At 34.4% G+C, this 18898-nt stretch overlaps 1 protein-coding gene and 1 long non-coding RNA gene across 3 annotated transcripts; one reads left to right on the top strand and one right to left on the bottom strand.

Annotated features, from left to right (window-relative positions):
* The first annotated feature begins 252 nt into the window (after positions 1 to 252).
* Positions 253 to 10978, top strand: LOC135125822 (N-acetyl-D-glucosamine kinase). 2 transcript variants are annotated; one of them, XM_064051531.1, is made up of 4 exons: positions 253 to 423; positions 897 to 1080; positions 9633 to 9885; positions 10197 to 10978. In XM_064051531.1, exons 1-4 carry the CDS (start codon positions 323 to 325, stop codon positions 10760 to 10762), a joined length of 1104 nt encoding a protein of 367 aa, XP_063907601.1. In that variant the 5' UTR covers positions 253 to 322; the 3' UTR covers positions 10763 to 10978. The 2 variants fall into 2 exon arrangements, with proteins under 2 accessions (XP_063907601.1, XP_063907602.1); XM_064051532.1 differs by lacking the exon at positions 253 to 423 and adding an exon at positions 478 to 590.
* LOC135125824 (uncharacterized) lies at positions 6067 to 7169 on the bottom strand. The gene is made up of 2 exons (XR_010279973.1): positions 6834 to 7169; positions 6067 to 6781 (listed from the first exon to the last, which is right to left on the bottom strand). It is a non-coding gene; the product is annotated as an uncharacterized LOC135125824 (long non-coding RNA).
* Positions 10979 to 18898: the final 7920 nt, after the last annotated feature.

Below are 18898 nucleotides of genomic sequence, written 5' to 3'. Positions count from 1 at the left end.
CCGTGACATTGCAACATGGTAAGTTCACTCACTTTCTAGTCTACCAAATACCACCAAGGTATAATTACAACAATAAAGTTAAATTTTACCTCCACAATTGACATTTCCTGTTCTTTCTTTGTGATAGCTTGTTAACAGTATTAAGAAGACTGGAGCAGCGACGGACTTCAATTGTTCGAATTAAGTAGCAAAAGCTATTAAAATGATAAAAATGTGCTTAGACGTTCAGAGGCGTGTCCGTGTTCGACAATGACTCGGTTACGTTCGTGTACGAGCCTCTAGCGCTTTACAACCTTCCTCGAATCATTCAGTAGGTTAGAACATGCAACGAAGTGAATGTGATGCACGAAATTGCGTGGCATCTGCGGCGTGTTCTACTAAATCTTCAACGAAAATGGGCAAATTAGTCGGCGGGATCGAAGGGTACGTAACCCCTAAATTTCACAAGTTTTTCAAAAGTGTCAAATTTTAACATATGTCAACGGCCGGAAGAAGTCACCAGTCCGAAAGTGGTGATGTAAGAGTCCACGCGGCATGACAATTTTCGAAAACTGCGAAAATTGCCAAAATTTTCGCTCTTTGTAAATTAGGTAATAGATTTTTATGTAACAAGCACACAAAATGTCAAATGCTCGTGGGAAAGTTGTTTAGCTGTATTTAAAACTAGAGTGGTTTTTTGAAAATCTGGGGCTTAACGCTTTTGCATATAATGGATATGGGTAAGCTTCCTGTCTAGACCCTCATGGTCTGACTTTCAACAAGTGCGATAAGACTGACAAAGCTGTTAAGTGTTAAGTATTCTTTGGAACAAGTGAATAAGCTACTGATACTCGGGAGATAAAAAAAACCGCTTTTTTCGAGTGTTTTCCTTATCAAATTATGTAATTCTTTTTTAGGGGAGCAACACATTCAAATATCATTGTTCTCGACTCCAATGGCAACGTCTTGGGTACTGCCACTGGTCCTGGTACCAACCACCACCTGATAGGGATGGAGGAGTGCCAAAAAAGAATAGCGGATATGGTAAACGCCGTTAAATTGAAACTCAAAATGGGCTTTCATCAACCTTTCGATGCTCTGGTAAGTTTCCTGAAATCTTTTTTTTCCAAAGTGATTGGCGATTTTATTTGTCTGATGTTATTGCTGTTAGGTCAAGTGACGAAATTATGCCGGGTTATCATAACGGGGACATCATACTGTGTTATACTATATCGATTGAAATGAGTATATAATGTGACGGTTCTCCACAGTCGTGGATTTTGTTATTAGCGAAAATCTGTTTGTTGTATCACTTGTGATAATGAATATGAACAAACCTATCTTATCTAGTTTCAGTAATAAAGCTGTTTTCTAATGTAGCTGTTTCCCCGTTCTTTATTATTAGTTTTATATTAAATCTGATATTGTTGAAATGTTACTAATATCCCATACCATTTGAACTCCATATTATCGCTAATAAAATTGCAAAATTAAATTCCTCTCTTCAGTGTTATTACGAGTGGATTAAGCAAAGAAAATAAAAACAAATCCAGTTTCGACAAAATAAAGATAAAAGCGGATTAGTGAACTGATAAACTCGTGTGATATCGTTTATTGAGAAAGAATTTTTCGCAATTTTTGATAATAAATAGACATGATTAATTTGCACCTAGGGAAATCTTATCGCTTGACGTATGTTATCAATCAATGAGAAAATATTTTATCTCAGTATCGGCGATTTCCAGAAGTCGTACTTCTAAGGTCACAAAGTTTTACTATTTCTGCTATCTTTAGGAAAAACTTTGAATGCTATAAAAATGCGGTCAACAAAAATACAGTTGTTATCGTAGTTTCAAAATAACACATTCGAGCGTTAACAAAGGTCATTTAGTAAAATAATTCAACAGCTAAACGTTAAAATACGGCTGCAATGTCTTTAACGTAGTTCTACCGTCAGCTAACTACGACTGATAAAATGTCGTTTATTAACATAGTAACTAGTAACTGTCGTGTCTACTTTATTGTAGCTATACTATTTTGAATTACTTGAAGTGATTGATTTAGCAGGACTAGAAAACTATACACATTGTTCAGCTAATTATGTCGCAGTTGAGATTTTAAATAGGTACTGTTTTAACAAATTCGTCCGAAAACATTATTATTAAAGTACTGAAAAATCGACAGCTAATTGTGGGTACTTTTAGACAATTATTTTTTTTAACATTAATAGAAGTTATAAAGATAAATACTAAATTTAATAACAAATCAAGTACTGTAGAAAAGTGAAAGCAAAAATCATGCAGCTCTTAGTACTAACCGTAACAATGGAAGCTTTACTAGTTTGTTGTACTAATTTTTACTACACATGATCGTCACTGAGAAAATTGTCAAAATTGTTAACATGACAACATAAATATGATGTAACATGATTCCTCTTCAATAAAAAAAGTAACTGGTGAAATATGTGTGGTTTAGAAAAACCTAAGCGCAAATAAAAAATTTGTTTGTCATATATTAAACGAATCTTTAATTAATTGTGCATGAATAAGGTGGTACTGTAATTAAATAATATCATTGGATCCGTGCCGAAATATTAACGTAGTGAATAAATGACACTCTAGTGTATTTCTAGTTCTAGTTTTCTAGAGAAAAATAAAGTTGAAGAAGCTCTTGCTATTTACTATGTTGTCATTGAAACTACTTTCTATCGCATGGTAATGCCTCCACGAAGTACTGAATTTTCATAGGAATTAATATGGCATCTATTTATTTTTACTGATGGAAACAACGTTGTAATTGCAGTATTTGTGTCGAAATAATTAAGATATGGTTTGGCCGATAAAATGCCAGTTATAAAAACAGGTTTAACTGTATCATTTGTAAGTAGAAAACATTTATATTTTCGAGTTAATTCTTGATTTCGATCAGTATCTTAATCCGAAGTTCACAAGCTTTAGATTGATTAAATGATAAAAATATGATCTTTGTTAAAATACTGCGATTACATAGAATTTACTTTCTAATGAAATTAATTAAAAAGTTTATGATTTACAAGTAAATTTGATATTGGCGACTTTATTGTGTGAGATAAACTGGCGGTATTTCGACAAGCAAATATAAGTTCGTCAAACATGAAAAAAATGTTGTTAAAAGGTATTCATCTTTGTGTGACATAATTTTTATTTAAAGTAATAAACTAATAAAATATACTATATGTGTTATATGGTTAATATAATGACGTAATTTTTGCAGCTCTGTTAACTTTTATAGTCGCCTGATACACTTGGTACTGGCATGGAGAAACAATAAAATGCGGTATTTCAAAGAAGGAATAATCTTTATAGCATTTATTAGAGCAGGATTACAAAAATATGTATTGTTACGAAACACATTCCACAATATTTATTTAAGTAATTTGGTTACATATAAATATAATTCAAATTCAAGACTCAAACATTCAAAATCTTAGCGTATATACAGCAAGTACTTTAATAAATTAAGCAAAGTAATTCTATTGTAGTACCTACAGGATGTTTTTTCGTATCTGTTTTCCTGTCGTTATTAACATAATACATATTCATATCTAATGATTAACCAAACTTGGGCACTTCGAATAATTACCAGTATCACTGTCAGCTTTTGGATAATCGCCTGATATAAGCGTCAAAAATGAAGCATTATAGACAATTATAAGTATCTGTAATCGTTAGGAAAGAAGTACCTCTCTGTGCTTGCGCATATATATTATTTATAAACAAAATGTAATTTATGCTGTAACTAAGGAAGGAATATTAATTAATACTTGGAATATTTTGTGTTATTTTTGGCAGTTTAGATTACTGCTTAAATTATATAAGGGACAGTTTGCGGCGATTACATCACGCCAAAGTTTATTATGTTTCATTTAAACATACTTTGGGGAAAAAATAAGAAGCAAGATTTTAATAGACATCAATTTTTTAAGTTAAGAAACTTCCAATATAACTACACAACTACACATGTAGCTTAATAAACTTTGTACATATAATATTACTATTGAATACGCAATTAGCTGTTACCTATCATAACCCAAATATGCAAGCATAAAAATGTTTTAATCACCTTCAATACAAATCGTTGATAAAATTGTGAATATCTTTCTCCGATCTAGAACTGGACTATAGATATGGTTGACATGTGTATTACCACCAACTAAAAAAATACGTTTTATACTGTATATTTTTAAACTATTATCACTAAAATTTGGAGTAAGGAAATCTTCAAACTTCCTATGATAGACGTTCAATGTTCGCTGATACCGTTTGAAGATTTTTCCGGTGACGTCATAGTTCCAATTATATAGCAACAAATAATCGTAGTCACCTGAGAAAAACGTTTGCGATATTAGTATTAAGTGCGGCTTATCATTTTCGTCCATGTCGACATTTTTTTGCTTGCGATTATTTTTATCGCAAAAGCAAGGAACCGATCGATGACGCATTTAGTTAACCCCGATTTTTTTAACTGCTCAAAATCTAATAATTTAAACTAATGGCCCACACAAAAATGCCTCTGAAAAAATGGTACAAATTTTACACTGGGGACAACCGTACTAAAGATAACAAATGTCAATATTCTTAGTGAGTATTTTAGAAAACAAAGACGAAAAGTACTAATGTTAATCTCAGATGGTCTCACATTGTAAGTAGAGACATTTTCCGTAATAAAGAAATTCTTTGTAACCAGAAAATATTACAATTTTTTTCAAATTATTTTTGAATAAGAGATGTAAATAAATTAACAATAGCATATTTGATGGTCCTTTTTTGATTTGGCACCACTTGTGTAAGCTTTGTGTGTTTTAACTTCTCTTAATAATAAATAAATAGAACACAACAAATATTGTCTCCTTCGTCTAGGTTGAATTTCTTCGTACTGAAAATTTAGATTTCATAAGAATTGTGAGTTTTTTGTTTGAGGCCGATAGTTTTGGGAATACCCAAACTTTAAGTATCTCCTTGGTACTTATACAGGGTCATTATAAAATATTGTAGTCAACTCACCTATGAAAAACAAATGAAATTTTTCTCGTGCCGCTAATCACCAAAATGATTTGAACTGTTTTGAAATGTCACGAACGTCCAAACAAATCTGTCAGATGTGTCAAAAATTGAAATGCCCGGTTCGCGGTTTAATTTCATTTTAAATAGACACGAAAAGACGCCAGGCCAGAGCATTAAGGGTTGCAGTGTTATCGAGCATTTGTGAACGCCACTGCAATACATTTCAGTTTCAAAAATTGTAAATTGTCAGAAAAACGTTTAAGGGCTTTGTCATGAATTACACCTTGGAAAGTCGATTGGAGTTGAACAGAATAAATCATCTGGTCTGTTTTGCAAAGAAGCAATAATTTTTCAAATAATGAAATCCAAAAAGTGAGGTTAAGTTTGTCGAAACCAATGAACACGGTAATTATTTAAAAAATTACATTTTTATAGGTACCCTGAAGGTAAAAATTGTGAAAAATCACGTAATGGACAATGGCAGAGCAAGTCTTATCACAGTTAACGAACACTATGAGTACCTAATGAGTTTTTGCAGTAAATAATTTTGCCAAAGTTGTGATCCCGCGAAAGTTCTGTTTGTAAATTGTAAGGAATCGTCAAAATATTGGTGCAGACATGGTTTGTGACCGGTGCTTTTCCCTTGAAAAAACACAACTGAAATCCTTGATCTTCATCCCTACAATAGGTGAAAATTGCTATGTCCAAACATTACCTTCAGCTTTGCAGTTTCTAGATATCTGAAACATGCCAGATCTGCATAACAGGAATGTCAAAGAGGTTCTACCCAAAACACGCCCACATGGCCATCCTAATATCAAGATTTTTCAAAATTTCTATAAGAAAAAAGATGAAAAAACCAATAAAATTTCAGGAGCATAGTGTTAAGAGTTCTGTAGCTGATTATGAGATCTCTTGAAACAACAGAATGTTTAATAAAGATTTTTAACTTTCCTACTAGTAAAATTACAATTATTACTAAACAGTAAGTTGAAGTAAGTTTTAAATTAAGAGAATGCAACTAACACCGAAAGAAAAATGAAAGTTACTGAAAATAAAAAACTTTATTGCAGTACCTACATACACTTTCTACATCTAATTTTGTTTATTGATCACATTCATTTACTTGAAAAAGTATCAGGCCTATGAATCGTAGTCTGCTAACCACACACCAACCTTCATTGCGTGTGATGGTGTTTCTTCAAAAGCGTGAGTATTTTCTATACACCAAATTCTGAAGTTCTGTCAGTTGACATAATAGCCTAACAGATGAAACCAGGCTTCATCAGAAAAGAACGACAAATCGAGAATCCCGTTATCGTCCATATCAGCTTGAAACCAACTACACTACCCAACGCGGCAAGGAAAATCAGCTGGTTGCAGCTCCTGAACCAACAAAATCTTGTATGGATGCATAGGTAACTTCTCTTTTACGATTTTCTGACATGGGCTGTATGGTACTCCGGACAGTAAAGATTTTTGACAAAGCTTTATTCGGACTTTGTTCCATTCTCATCCTTAAATCTTCAACAACGTCTTCACTAACTTGAGGTCTCCCCGTCGGTTTTCACTTAGAAATGCTACCAGTGTCGTTAAATCTGGCCATAATTCGCCATATAGCGTCTTCAAAGATTCTTCATCAATGACAACAGAACATTTCACTAGATACTCGTTTTTAGACGCCTCCACAGAGTACACTCCATCCCCATCCTCATTTAACACCCCATTACGGTAATAGGCATGATGATTGCGCCAAAGGACTAAAAAAATCATTTGTAACACTGACCATAGTTATTCCTCTCTGTTCATTACCTGAGATTATTCCACAATGATCTGTAGTTTTGATAAAAACTGTTTTTTGAGACACTTATTAAAGTTCTAACAAAGGGGAAGACAGCAAAAATGAAAACAAGACAAGTCAATTAACGCACAAAGTGAGGGAAAACGTACCAGTACAAACGAAAAAATTATTGACATCTGACAGAATTTGATGAAGCGTTGAAACAGTGCAGCCGCTAATGTCAACTAATGTGGCGCTAAAAATAAAAATTCCAATATTAGTGTAATCCTTTCCACAAAACTGAAAAAGGCGGCACAAAATGTCACCAAAATCATGGCCTTCTTCGACTACAATATTTTATAATGACCCTGTATAACAATAACATGAATAACTTAATCATAATGTAACCATCTATTACAGATATACAGGTTCGATAAATTGTAGCGGTGTGAGGTTAATAACAAACAAGATGAAGACCTTTTTTATAAAAAATATGCATTTATTTATAAATGAGTCACACAGGCCAAATTTAACTTCCAAGTCCCAACAACGACTACTAAGAACTGAAATTTTGTTTGTAAAGAGTGAAAAACAATGCACAAGTCTGCATTTGGATTAATTTTTATCAATGACATCTTTATGACGTTATTATCGACTGCTTTAAGCAGCTCAATTTTTGTATGCATATTTTAAAACTGGATAAGAAACTAAAAATAATCGCGAAAAAACCTACCCAGTGCTTTAAATATGGTACAAATACATTTCTTTAACCATCGAAAAATGACGACTGACTTTGTTTTTAAAAACTACTCATTCAATAGTTTAATCTGGCATGAATCATTTCCAACAAAGGCCAATGTTCGTATAGTAAAATTGATATGAATGATTGTGCTAAATCTGGTGTAGACGTGCAAGTTTTATTACACAAGTTGTTTATTCAAGTTCAACGTTATAATTTTTCCTCAAAGTTAATAAATTTTGTGCAGCAGCATTGCAATCAGCTGCGATTTGTTTACTGCAGCGCGCGTGCAAGTATTTCAAACTTGTTCCAAAAAATTATTCTCTGCATAAGTAAGAAAATTACAACTGGAACTTTCTCTCTTACGGGCACGATATAGATTGTACGTGTGAACACAGTTTGGGTTCATTTTTAAGCGGTTATTACTATTTATTGTTTTTTTATTTCCGATATGCATTATTCTACAAGATTTTTTTGCAGTTCTCTTTACTAAGTAGTATTTATTTAATTAAATTAAAAAAAAAACAATCTAGACAAAATACACAACAGGATCTAGTGAATGACGTCAAATAGTTTTAATGTTTTTTTCGTGCTACTAATATATCTTATCTACTGACTACTGTTCAACCTTAAAAAAGTTGATACGATATTTTTGCATTTTTTTTTTTATATTTCGGAAAGTAAAATGTAGAATACAAAATTTATGTGTATTGTTTCTGTCTGTCTGTCTGTCTGTGGTTCGTCGTCCTACTGAATAATTCACCATATGACAGACTACTCTGAAATATTAAGCGTAATTAAAGACTAACGAAACTGATAAGCAAAATTTGTTTTCATTCATTCTCAAAAATTGATGACATCTTCGCAAAATATAATTAAATAAATTCCACTTGGAATGTACTGCGTAATACATAATATTTCATTACCTGTGATCCACTTTGAACTGCGTATACGGGTTTTCTTAAAAAAACAAGTTTTGGCCACTATATTATACAGCTTATCACACGCAGTGTAGACATAACGAATCACTTATAAAGTTCAATGAAATACTAATGTTAATTTGCGAGTTACAGAACCTTAAAATGTATGTATACGTCTCCTGAAAAGTATAAACATTTTTGTTGTTCCTGCGTCAGTAATACTATTTTTTTTATCATTTTTTAGAGACGCAACAATATTAAGTCTTATTTTAGTCATTTTTTTTCTTACAGGCGATTTTTGCTAAATAATATAATAATAATGGTTTACAGAAATACGCAAGAATGAATAAACTCGAATTGTATTTTTTTATATGAACCCCTAATTTATAATAAATATACATATGTACATAATGTTCAAATAAATGTAAACAAGGGTGCTACGCGTATGTTTCAAATGAGTTTTTCGTTTACAAAATTTTGTGATGATTTGTGCAAGAAGAAGAAGAAGAAAAGTATATCAATTAGGATAGGTGCAGGGTAATACTAATAATAACATATTGCATTCCCAAATTTTCGGAAAAATGAAGTGAGCTGTTCCTGATTTAATCAAAAAAAATAAATTGACTCATTGATTAATTTTCTTAGTCAGTCTGTATAAGGAATTCTAAAAAATATGAATGTAATCATAAATCACAAGTCATTATGTTTTGTACATTTTCGATAAGATTTATATGGCAAGATTTTGAGATGACGTCATCAATTTTTTGAAGAGAGAGATATATAGTTATATTTTATTTATAGATGTATTATGCTTACGATAGCTTTAAAACGTCTCCAAGATTTCAGAGCATTCGGTTTTGCAGTTTAAAAATTAAATTCAACCCATATTTTTCATTTTAAATTCAGTACAATTTTGTATTAATTTAATAAATTCCGATATGTGAATTTTCACTTGGATGCATTTTTGAATTTTTGAAACGATTACAAAAATTGAGGAATTTTCTTCAACATTCAGAAAAAACGAGGCTACCAGTCTTACTTCAACAGCAACATATTCTATCGAAAGTTTTGTATACTTGTTATCATAGAAGCGGTAAAAAATAAAAGTCCTTCCTGTATACTTTACCCCATGAGCTCTACACTATATAATTTTTGCTAACTTGAACTTCCAGGGTCTTAGTCTGAGCGGCTGCGAGGAAGAAAAAACTAACCAAGAACTGGTCAACGGTCTCAAAGACTCATATCCCAATTTGGCAAAAACTTATGCTGTGGGTAGCGACACCGAGGGTTCGGTGGCCACCACGTCCAACAAGGGCGGTATTACTTGCATCGCAGGAACGGGTTCCAACACCCTCCTCATCAATCCAGACGGGAACAGAGTTCAGTGTGGGGGTTGGGGAAACCTCCTGGGGGACGAAGGAAGCGGTAAGAATATTTACTCTCACCTTTCGCTACTAAATTCACACTCCAATAACAACGAGTAAATACGAATTGTGGACACAAGTGTTCACAAGGTCACAATAAATCAATTCATAATTCCTCTTGATCACAGCTAATGGGCTCATTGTGTTGACGCAAATTTCCATCGACCTTGCAATGGAATTTTCGGTTGTAGTCGCACCATGTTCGGTTTCATTGAAGTGTCAGCGATGCACTGTTTATCACGCCCAGATGAAAATCATTGATAGATATCTAATGTTGTAACATGTAAATTAACAGAGATTCGTTTATTGCAGCATGGAAAATTTCGCATCGAGCCATCAAATACTGTTTCGACGATCTGGACAACTTCGAGAAACCTCCCTTTCCGACTGACGCCATCTGGGCCACTGTTAAACAACACTTCAACATTCAAGCACAAGCTGACATCTTGGACTACTTCTACACTAAATTCGACAAGGCGAATATAGCAGCTCTGTGTAAAAAAATATCAGAACTGGCCTTCAAAGGCGACGAACTTTCCAAACATATTTTCGAAGAAGCTGGAACTCACTTGGCCAAGTCTATAGCTGCTGTGGTAGCGAAGGCGTCTTCAGAACTAGTTGAAAGAGAAGGTGGTGTTCACGTTCTCTGTGTCGGTTCGGTTTGGATAAGTTGGGATTTGTTGAAACCGGGTTTCGTTACCTGGATGAGGAAAAATACGGAGATTAGAACGATTTCTTTGTTGCGGTTGACGAAGAGTATGGCTATGGGTGCTTGTTATATGGCTGCGGATAAAGCCGAGTTGGATGTTAAAAGGAACTATCCGCAAAATTATACGGTATTTTATAAGTACGATATGAAGTCTGCTTTTGATAGATGATTTGAAGAAACTGAATCACTTGCTGGGTCATAACTAGTCAGCAAATCCTAAATTGAGATAATTACATTGGATGTTTTGTGTATATAAATTTGTATATTTTTGCAATTGTTGTGAAATTACTCTGATATTTGTGTAAGTTTCTCTTTTTTTGCTTGTGTACTGATGTTCCTCCTGTACATATTTATATATAAATATATAAATAAAATGTGAAATAGATACTTGCGTATTTTGTTTGGACTGGATTTGTATGTAAACAGTATCGACATTGACAATAAAGCAGAAGCATTGACATTTGGCCGTTAATTAAAGCGTTCGTTAGTGTTACCTACTTATCGAATTCCTTATGCGATATATTTGAACCTATAAATACAAGAATCTTAGTAAAAGGCCAATTTGAATACTTATTGTGGACAGATTTCGCTTTAAAATAGTTCGGTTTGAGGGGTTTTTGTTTACATTTAGTCATTAGTAGGACAGACAATTTTAACGTTAGTCATGTCAGTTTGAAAAATGTTGCCAACTGCAGCACGTTATACAGCCACCTGTGGATCAGAACATTTCGATCACATGCTAGCGACGATGTATTGTTTTAGTAAGTGTAAATGGTAAGAACTAATAAACTACTTATAACTAAATTTGTAACAAAATACTATCTAAACTCAAGTACTTCAGTACTTCAGTATTAATACTGTGTCGTGGAAATTATCTATCAACCTCCTCTACTTTCAAGCAGACCTTCTATCAGTTAGATTGTTATCAAAAAAAAAAAAAGAAATTCCATTCTTCATATAATTTTACAAAACTGTTATTTTAATTGATTCATAACAAATTTTTACGGATTCATTCGAATTCTTCATATCCGTTTTCCGTTTGTCAGACCCTCGGTACTGCAACAAATATTTTTCGTGCAGTGCAGACTAAAACCTTGGAATTACTTAGGTTTATTGCCGCAATCAAATGTAAAGGTGCCGCCACTTTTTCATTTACAATAAAGTATAATGATGCGCATGCATCGGATGAGGTGTAGGTACATCATAAGATACTGCCGCCTTAATTATCATCTATATCGCACCTAAATACCGCTATATATTTTTACCCTTTCGATTGGGCCCGGTTATTCCTCTAAATTAATTTGAAATGAGATATAAAATTTTAACATAGAAATAACGAATCCTACAGTAAGTGGCCATCGTATGATTCGTGAAATAAAAACGATCAAGGCACTTAAGGAACACTTTTTTTACTTTTGTCCAGGAACTTGAGATGAGTTTATTTACATAACTGCCTCAGATAAGATGCTTATCAAGATAAATTCCGAAAAATTTAATGCATTCTGTATGTATATATTATAGTACTCTACAACACTAAGATCTATATCTTAATAGGAAAAAATGTGAAATTTCCGCCTCGTCTAAACAAAAAAATTTTTAGAAAACCACTCTGCAAATAAGTTAATGCATATTAATTATTCTATCATCCATATAAATAGAAAATAATACTGGCCTGAAAATGGACATAACAGTGCCAGAGCACTGCACATATCATAAACGTGATGCTGTTATCGTGCACGAGTTATACTGAGTATAACTCGTGCACGATAACAGCATCACGTTTATGATCTGTCTAGATAATGCCAAGGTGGTTGGCGAAACGCGTGTGTGGGGCCTTATTAACAATTTTGGGCAGAAAAATTATGAAAATATAGAGTGTTTTCTAACAACGTATTTGCACATATCTAATCATCGGTTTCAAGGCTGCATTTTTAAATTCAATATATAGACAGAAAATGCGTTGGCTGATGAATTTTTGCAAGCGAATTAAAGTTCATCTTGTGACACACTGAAGAGTATGCAAGGAGTTAATTTAACGCGGTTGTACAAAAAAAATAATTTCACACATAAGATACGAGTAGACGGTATGTTATGTTTTGAATTCAAACAATTAAATTTAAACTTAATGGTGATCAAAACATCTCGTCTTTGTTGCAAAGCGGGACGAAAATAAAAACTTCAAAAATTTAAGCGGTAAGAAGGTATCAAACCTGTAAGAAAATTTTTAAGGTCCTTTCTCTCAAAATGGATCAATATTTACGAATAATTTAAACGCCATAAAAGGACTATTTTTAAATCTCGAGTGAGCACGAAATGTGTATTATAGTAACTTAAATAACAACATTCTAAAACTTTTAGATATATTGTGATTAAAATTAAGTTAAGCCTGAATAAGTGAATTTCCTGCCGAGTGTTTTATTTACGTTATTGTATATACTTAAAGTGTATTGGGAACCATAAACAGTTAAAAATGTATTCAACATTCGCCAAGAAATAGCAGTGACATTTGAAAAAATGGTACGAGTTCTAAAAAATTGTGCAAATCGTTTAAAAAGGAAATGAATAAGTTATTTACCGTAAGAATTAAAGAAAAAAGGCAACTGAGATATTTTTAATATAATATAAGAACGCTATTCCTTTTTTTTTAATTTGATTACATTGACCTATTGTGAGATAACTAGGCGGTATGTACAAAATAATTATTAAATTGCAATAAAATAATTAAATAATTAGTTGTTGCACAAAAGATCTAAAATAAAACACATACAGTAAGTATTGTAAAAGATAAACCAATGAAATTCTGTACCTGGAACATAAAATTCCATTCTATGGGAAACAGACCAAGAATGGTAAAATTAACATTTTTAAAGAGAAACTGCATTGAAAAAGATTCTAACTAAAAAAGTACCTACTATAAAAATGCGAAATTTTTAGATTCTGTAAGTTTATAGATACCCATAACTTCAGCTGTGAATTTGTGGTTGTTCTTGAAGCGTGAATAATTTCAGCGGTCTTTTTTGCCTGAAAACATAGTTAATTTCAGCGGAATCTTAGCTATTTTTTAACAAACAAATTATAAAAAATATAATAATAATTATTCAAAACTTACTTCTTTCGAGGTGGTCCAAAAACTATAAACTGCTATCCAAATTTGACCTGACAGAAACAGCATTCTAAAAATTAAAGCATTAAATATGTAATATAGGTGTCCATATTGTTGCGGTATATTCGGCACAGTAAAAAAAAAGAAACTACTTGAAATAAAAAAGTAAAACGAGATGCTGAAGGCTGTTAGTAGTTGTACTTCAAAAAATCTGTTTATACATCGTGCAGCGTCACATAAATTACCATGAATTTGACTTAGTTTGACGAGTTCTTTATACGTTGTACGAACGTCATAAAACGACTGATTCAAGATATGTGTTAAATTTTTGTTCAAAATAGAAATCCTGTTTGTTGTTTCTATCAACATAAGAACCAGGAAGCAAGTCATTAAGGCATCGGTGATAGTAGTTATATGATACGGTATACTACACACACTACTGAGTCCGTGGAATTCATAAATAACATTACAAATTGTAGCGGCTGCCCATATAAATGCCATAAAACCATATACAAAAACAGTTTTCATCTTGGTCTGTTTTACTTCTAACGACGTTCCTTCAAGTTGTTTGTCAGTTTCTAACAATATTTTTATTGACTTCACAATTTTCTTCCGAAATATGATATTAAAAATATACGTCAATGTTGTTAGTGCTACGGCACAATATCTTTGTACTATATATATTTTGGACAACATATTCGAATAATAGCGAGGACACTGTTGCACACCGTTGAATGACACTAAAGTAACGACTATAGCAATAACGACACAGTAAATATGGTTTCTTTTGGAAAAGACTGTTTTATTTTTTTGAATTTCGTGATACGAAACGGAAATTAACCCTAACAATTTTAATAAGAACATTATTAATTTCAGGGAATTTAAATTATTGTGCGGCCGATACATAATAATGTGGTACAATAAGAAAACAACAATTGATAAACCAATTGTTTGCTACTTCGTTTCTGTTTATGCGGATATAATTTGTTACTTTGTATATAGATTTGTGTTCCGATAATAATTTAATCGTCATTTAAAACGAAAGGTAATCGAAATGGCATTAAACTTATTTTGTTTATTTACTTAATTAGTTATTGATTAGAGTCCATATTGTTCTTACTAAGAACGTGTTGTTAGAATAACGTGGCATAGCACTTGCATAAATTTTTTTGAGTTGACAACCATTTCCTACGTGTAACCCATTTTTTCTTCATTGTGTAGCTACTCTTTTAAACAACAAAGGTAGTCTAAACTTTTCATAGTTCATATAAAGTTCAAAACGTCTTAACAACGAAAACACTCCGAAGACCAACATTTGTAATGCATTGCATTCATCTCAACTTCAATTTCGAAAATAGAAAATAGAAAATAGTAAATTCTTAATTTAGTAATATCTTGGGTACATGTCAAATTGTCGATAAGCGTCTTGAAAACGAAAGGACTAGATTTTAACATTAACATTATGCAGGCTTGGATATTTGCCAGACAGTCGTCAAGTTTTAAAAATGGGGCCATATTGATCCAGCAGCAAATACAACACGGCTGTTGCACCATTGTCAGGGCAAGAAAATCTGCTTCTTTTTATTGTAAAGTTTAGTAGACATATTACATGGAGATTTGGACATATGTAAATTTAGATTAAGATTAAGATTAGGAAGCATGAAATTTGAACGAAAAATGAGTCATCAACGTGATCTATAGCGTAAATAATACTGTGTGATTTTTTAAATTTCTGCTCTAGTTTGCCATGACGCGTACGTCAGCAGTACAACTGAAACAGTTAATGCAAGTGTCATGGTCAACTAGAGCAGAAATTTAAAAAAATCACCCGATATTACACAGTGCACAGTCACTTTGGATTCTGGCTTCTAATTATATGGGGGCTAATCGTAGCCAGCCGGCACTTAGGCCTAGCCTTTGGGCCCATTGTCCCTTCCCCAGATCTATATCAGGGCGTTTCCCGCTCCTCTAGTCGTCAAGCCACCCAATTGCTTCAATATACCTTACTTGAGTAATGCAGAGGGTGGGAACTTCCTGATTTTTGCCATACTAGGCCAGATGTCCCCTAGTATGGATTTCCTGTAGGAGGTAGCGCTGCACACTCACGAAGAATGTGCTCATCTGTTTCTTCTTCTTCATTCCATCCACGACAGATTAGGTCTGTTACCACTTCTATCGTATGATGTAGATGTTTGTTAAACTGACCCTTAAGGAATCTTACCAGTCTACGCAATTTGTCTCTTGAAAATGAGAGATAAAATTTTGTCAACTTACGATCTGATGCTGCTATACAGTAAACTCATTTGACATACACCTTGTAAAACTTTTATGACTTAAGCGGTTTAACCCAAACTACCTTTATAAGTCAAAATGACTACTGTAAGCTTTATGATCCCGAACCGCAAGGATTATTACTGTCCATTGTTGCCATAATTGCGCTGTGAACTGAGTTAAGTTATGCAATAGCCAGTTTGACTTATCAATGAGTTTACTGTACAAGCTCTACTCTGCCGACAGCTGCTCAACATTGCTCATGGCGTCTATTGCTTTACGAGTTCGTTCGAGAGGGTGACCGAAGGCGTGATTGCCGGTTCAGGTCTCCAGAAGGACATGCGCGTTGTACGCTTCGCCGTCTCATCTGCCCTCCCGTTTCCTTCGCTGCCACTGTGTCCTCTGATCCAACAAAGTTCCACACTATTCCTCTGCGTTACATACCTTAGCGTTTGTCTGCACTCCCAAACCACCCCGGATCGAACCATACAGCTGTTCAGGGCTAGTAGTGCCGACTTGCTGTCAGTAAGCATGCGTATTGATTTGTTGCCGATTTCATGTTCAGCAACAAATTCTAACTCCCAGCATTATTCCCATCACTTATGTTTGTAAGGCAAACCTATGGGTGCCGAGAGGCACACTGATTTGTGCGTTCAGTTGTTCAGAGTAGATGCCGGCTCCTGAACCACTATCTGTTTTGGCACCATCGACATAGAAATCGATGTCGGTGCGTCCTTATGAATTATTGTCCTTAACAAGGGTATTCTGTTGAACGCCTCCGTCAGATACTCAGAGAGTGGAATTTTAGTGACGTCCTCATTGCCTCTTACTCTTTTTTAAGGTTAAGAATTGCTAAGCGAAGAAGTGTCTCCAGAGCCGCTGTGGGAGTATTTCTCATTGCTTCTGTCACACTGAGACACGCCATTCTCTGAACGTGTCCAAGGTTGTTGTTTTTTGTTTGGCTCTGGGCCACCCCAAGACGTTCCCACCACCCTACGACATTGCCAAATAGCCGAGCGTGCTTGTTCCACTTCATTATTTACGTGCTTCTTCCATTTCAGTTGCCAGTCCAATACAACTCCCAGGTATTTGACTTCGTCCGAAAGTTCTTCAATAAAAATAAATAAAATAAAATAAAAAATAAATAAATAGAAAGTTGAAGCGTTGTGTCAAATATTTTTGGCATCTGTAGTGTACCAATTTTTCTTCTCCTAGTGAACAGTATTAATTTCGTCTTCTCTCCATTAAGGGAGAGGGTATGTCTGCTACACCATTCCTCTACTATTGTTATTGCAGTTTGTATTATTTCACATAATGTCTGCTTTTTTTTCTGTTAGCAAAATGACTAGATCATCTGCGTATCCAATTGTGTGGTAGCCAAGATCATGGACGTCAACGACGGTATCCCACAGCACAGGAAAAAGTACTCTGCCCTGGGGACATCCCCTGCCTACAACACCCTCGATCTCAGTGCCACCTACATTAATCAGTACTTCCCTATTCCTCAGCATACCAATCACCCACCTACTCAGAGTGGGGTTCAGGTCGTGCTCTTGTAGAGCTAGTCCTAGGCTTTTGAAGATCGTTCAATATTCAAGAACATTCCTAAGATGGAGAGTTTGTTCACCATCGCTCACTCTATACGGTTTAAAATTGTGTTCAGACTTGCAGGTGTTCGTTGGCGGCGAACTCTTTGTCCCCCGGCGAATGATGATTGCTTCCGTTGGCGGTTGGTCTCTTTCATAAGACCGACCGACCGACTAAGGCAGCCGCCAGTCACACCGCCAACACCAAACGTGTAAGACCAAGTCGGTCAGCTGCTTCCTTAAAAATAAAGCCTTGATTGTGATAAAAGATGTTTAATTAATTCAGGTCCTTCGAAGCAACAAAATCGAATAGCCATAACACATTGGTTGTACGATACGAACCGGATGTGAATCAGTTTTAGTGTAGTGATCCGTGATCGCTTACTAGTTTCAAATTCATCAGTGGAGTATAGTGGTTGCAGTGATTGCATTGCTAGTTCGCAAAGGGCATTCAGCATCATCAGTTATCACCACGCCTATTCATCCACGAAGTACAGCATCAATTCCGATCAGGGCTTATTTCATCAATCAGCATCAGCAACACGTTTCTTCCTCCACATCAGACGACGGCAGCAGTGGGCAGCATTCTTCTCAGCATTAAGGGATCACCACCACGTCCAGTCAACCAACAATACCCGTGGGTGAAGCTAACAGGCAAAGTCAAGATCCACCCGGGTCCAGGAAGCAGCGAAGAGCAGCGAAGAAACTCAACAAAAAACCTGCAGTCGAGGACAGCATCCACAAGAGCGACGCGTACTCTCACCAGGACAACAAATCCAAGGTCAGAGCTATCTGCTTTCTTCCTAATTTCACCCTTTCTTATTAAGGAGTATACATTTCAATATATATATTTAATTTCAGTCACAACATTGAGCGTGAGCAACCTCATAAGGTTACAGTCGCGATTCTTATTTCGATTCTTAAGTCGTAATAATCATTATCTATCATTATGCCCTCGTCAGAAGCATTAATTCGCTCACGCGGCGTAATTAAGGGAAAATTGACAAGAGTAGAAGGTTTCGTAATTGATTTTAACCCAGATACGCAAAACATAAATGAACTTGAAACACGCTTAGGTTACTTAGAAGCTGCGTTTAGAGACTTTGAAAATACGCAATTACAAATCGAACTCGCAGCCGATGATAATTCGGAAGATCAAACCGAAGAACGCGATAAGTTTGAGTCGCGGTATTTCGCGGTCGTATCAACTATCTAAACTCTAATACAAGAACTAAATGAGCGTAAAGATTCGAAGGCAGGTAAACCCACATCTTCAAATTCAAACGAAAACAACTCGTCAAACGAATTAAACATAAAACTACCTGTGTATAATCTACCCACATTT

Source organism: Zophobas morio, unplaced genomic scaffold, assembly GCF_036711695.1.
Source record: "Zophobas morio isolate AGI-343-1 ecotype UQ-CSIRO unplaced genomic scaffold, CSIRO_AGI_Zmor_V1 ptg000009l, whole genome shotgun sequence".
In the NCBI taxonomy this organism is placed as follows: domain Eukaryota; kingdom Metazoa; phylum Arthropoda; class Insecta; order Coleoptera; family Tenebrionidae; genus Zophobas; species Zophobas morio.
The sequence above is the reverse complement of the archived record's forward strand: the minus strand, read 5'-3'. Positions and strand labels throughout refer to the sequence as shown.

Excerpts from the sequence above, each read along its gene's own strand:
- LOC135125822 (XM_064051531.1), top strand. The coding sequence starts at position 323 with ATGCAACGAAGTGAATGTGATGCACGAAATTGCGTGGCATCTGCGGCG. Across the intron at positions 1,081-9,632 it reads ATCAACCTTTCGATGCTCTG|GGTCTTAGTCTGAGCGGCTG; the intron begins GTAAGTTTCCTG and ends TTGAACTTCCAG. Across the intron at positions 9,886-10,196 it reads CCTGGGGGACGAAGGAAGCG|CATGGAAAATTTCGCATCGA; the intron begins GTAAGAATATTT and ends CGTTTATTGCAG.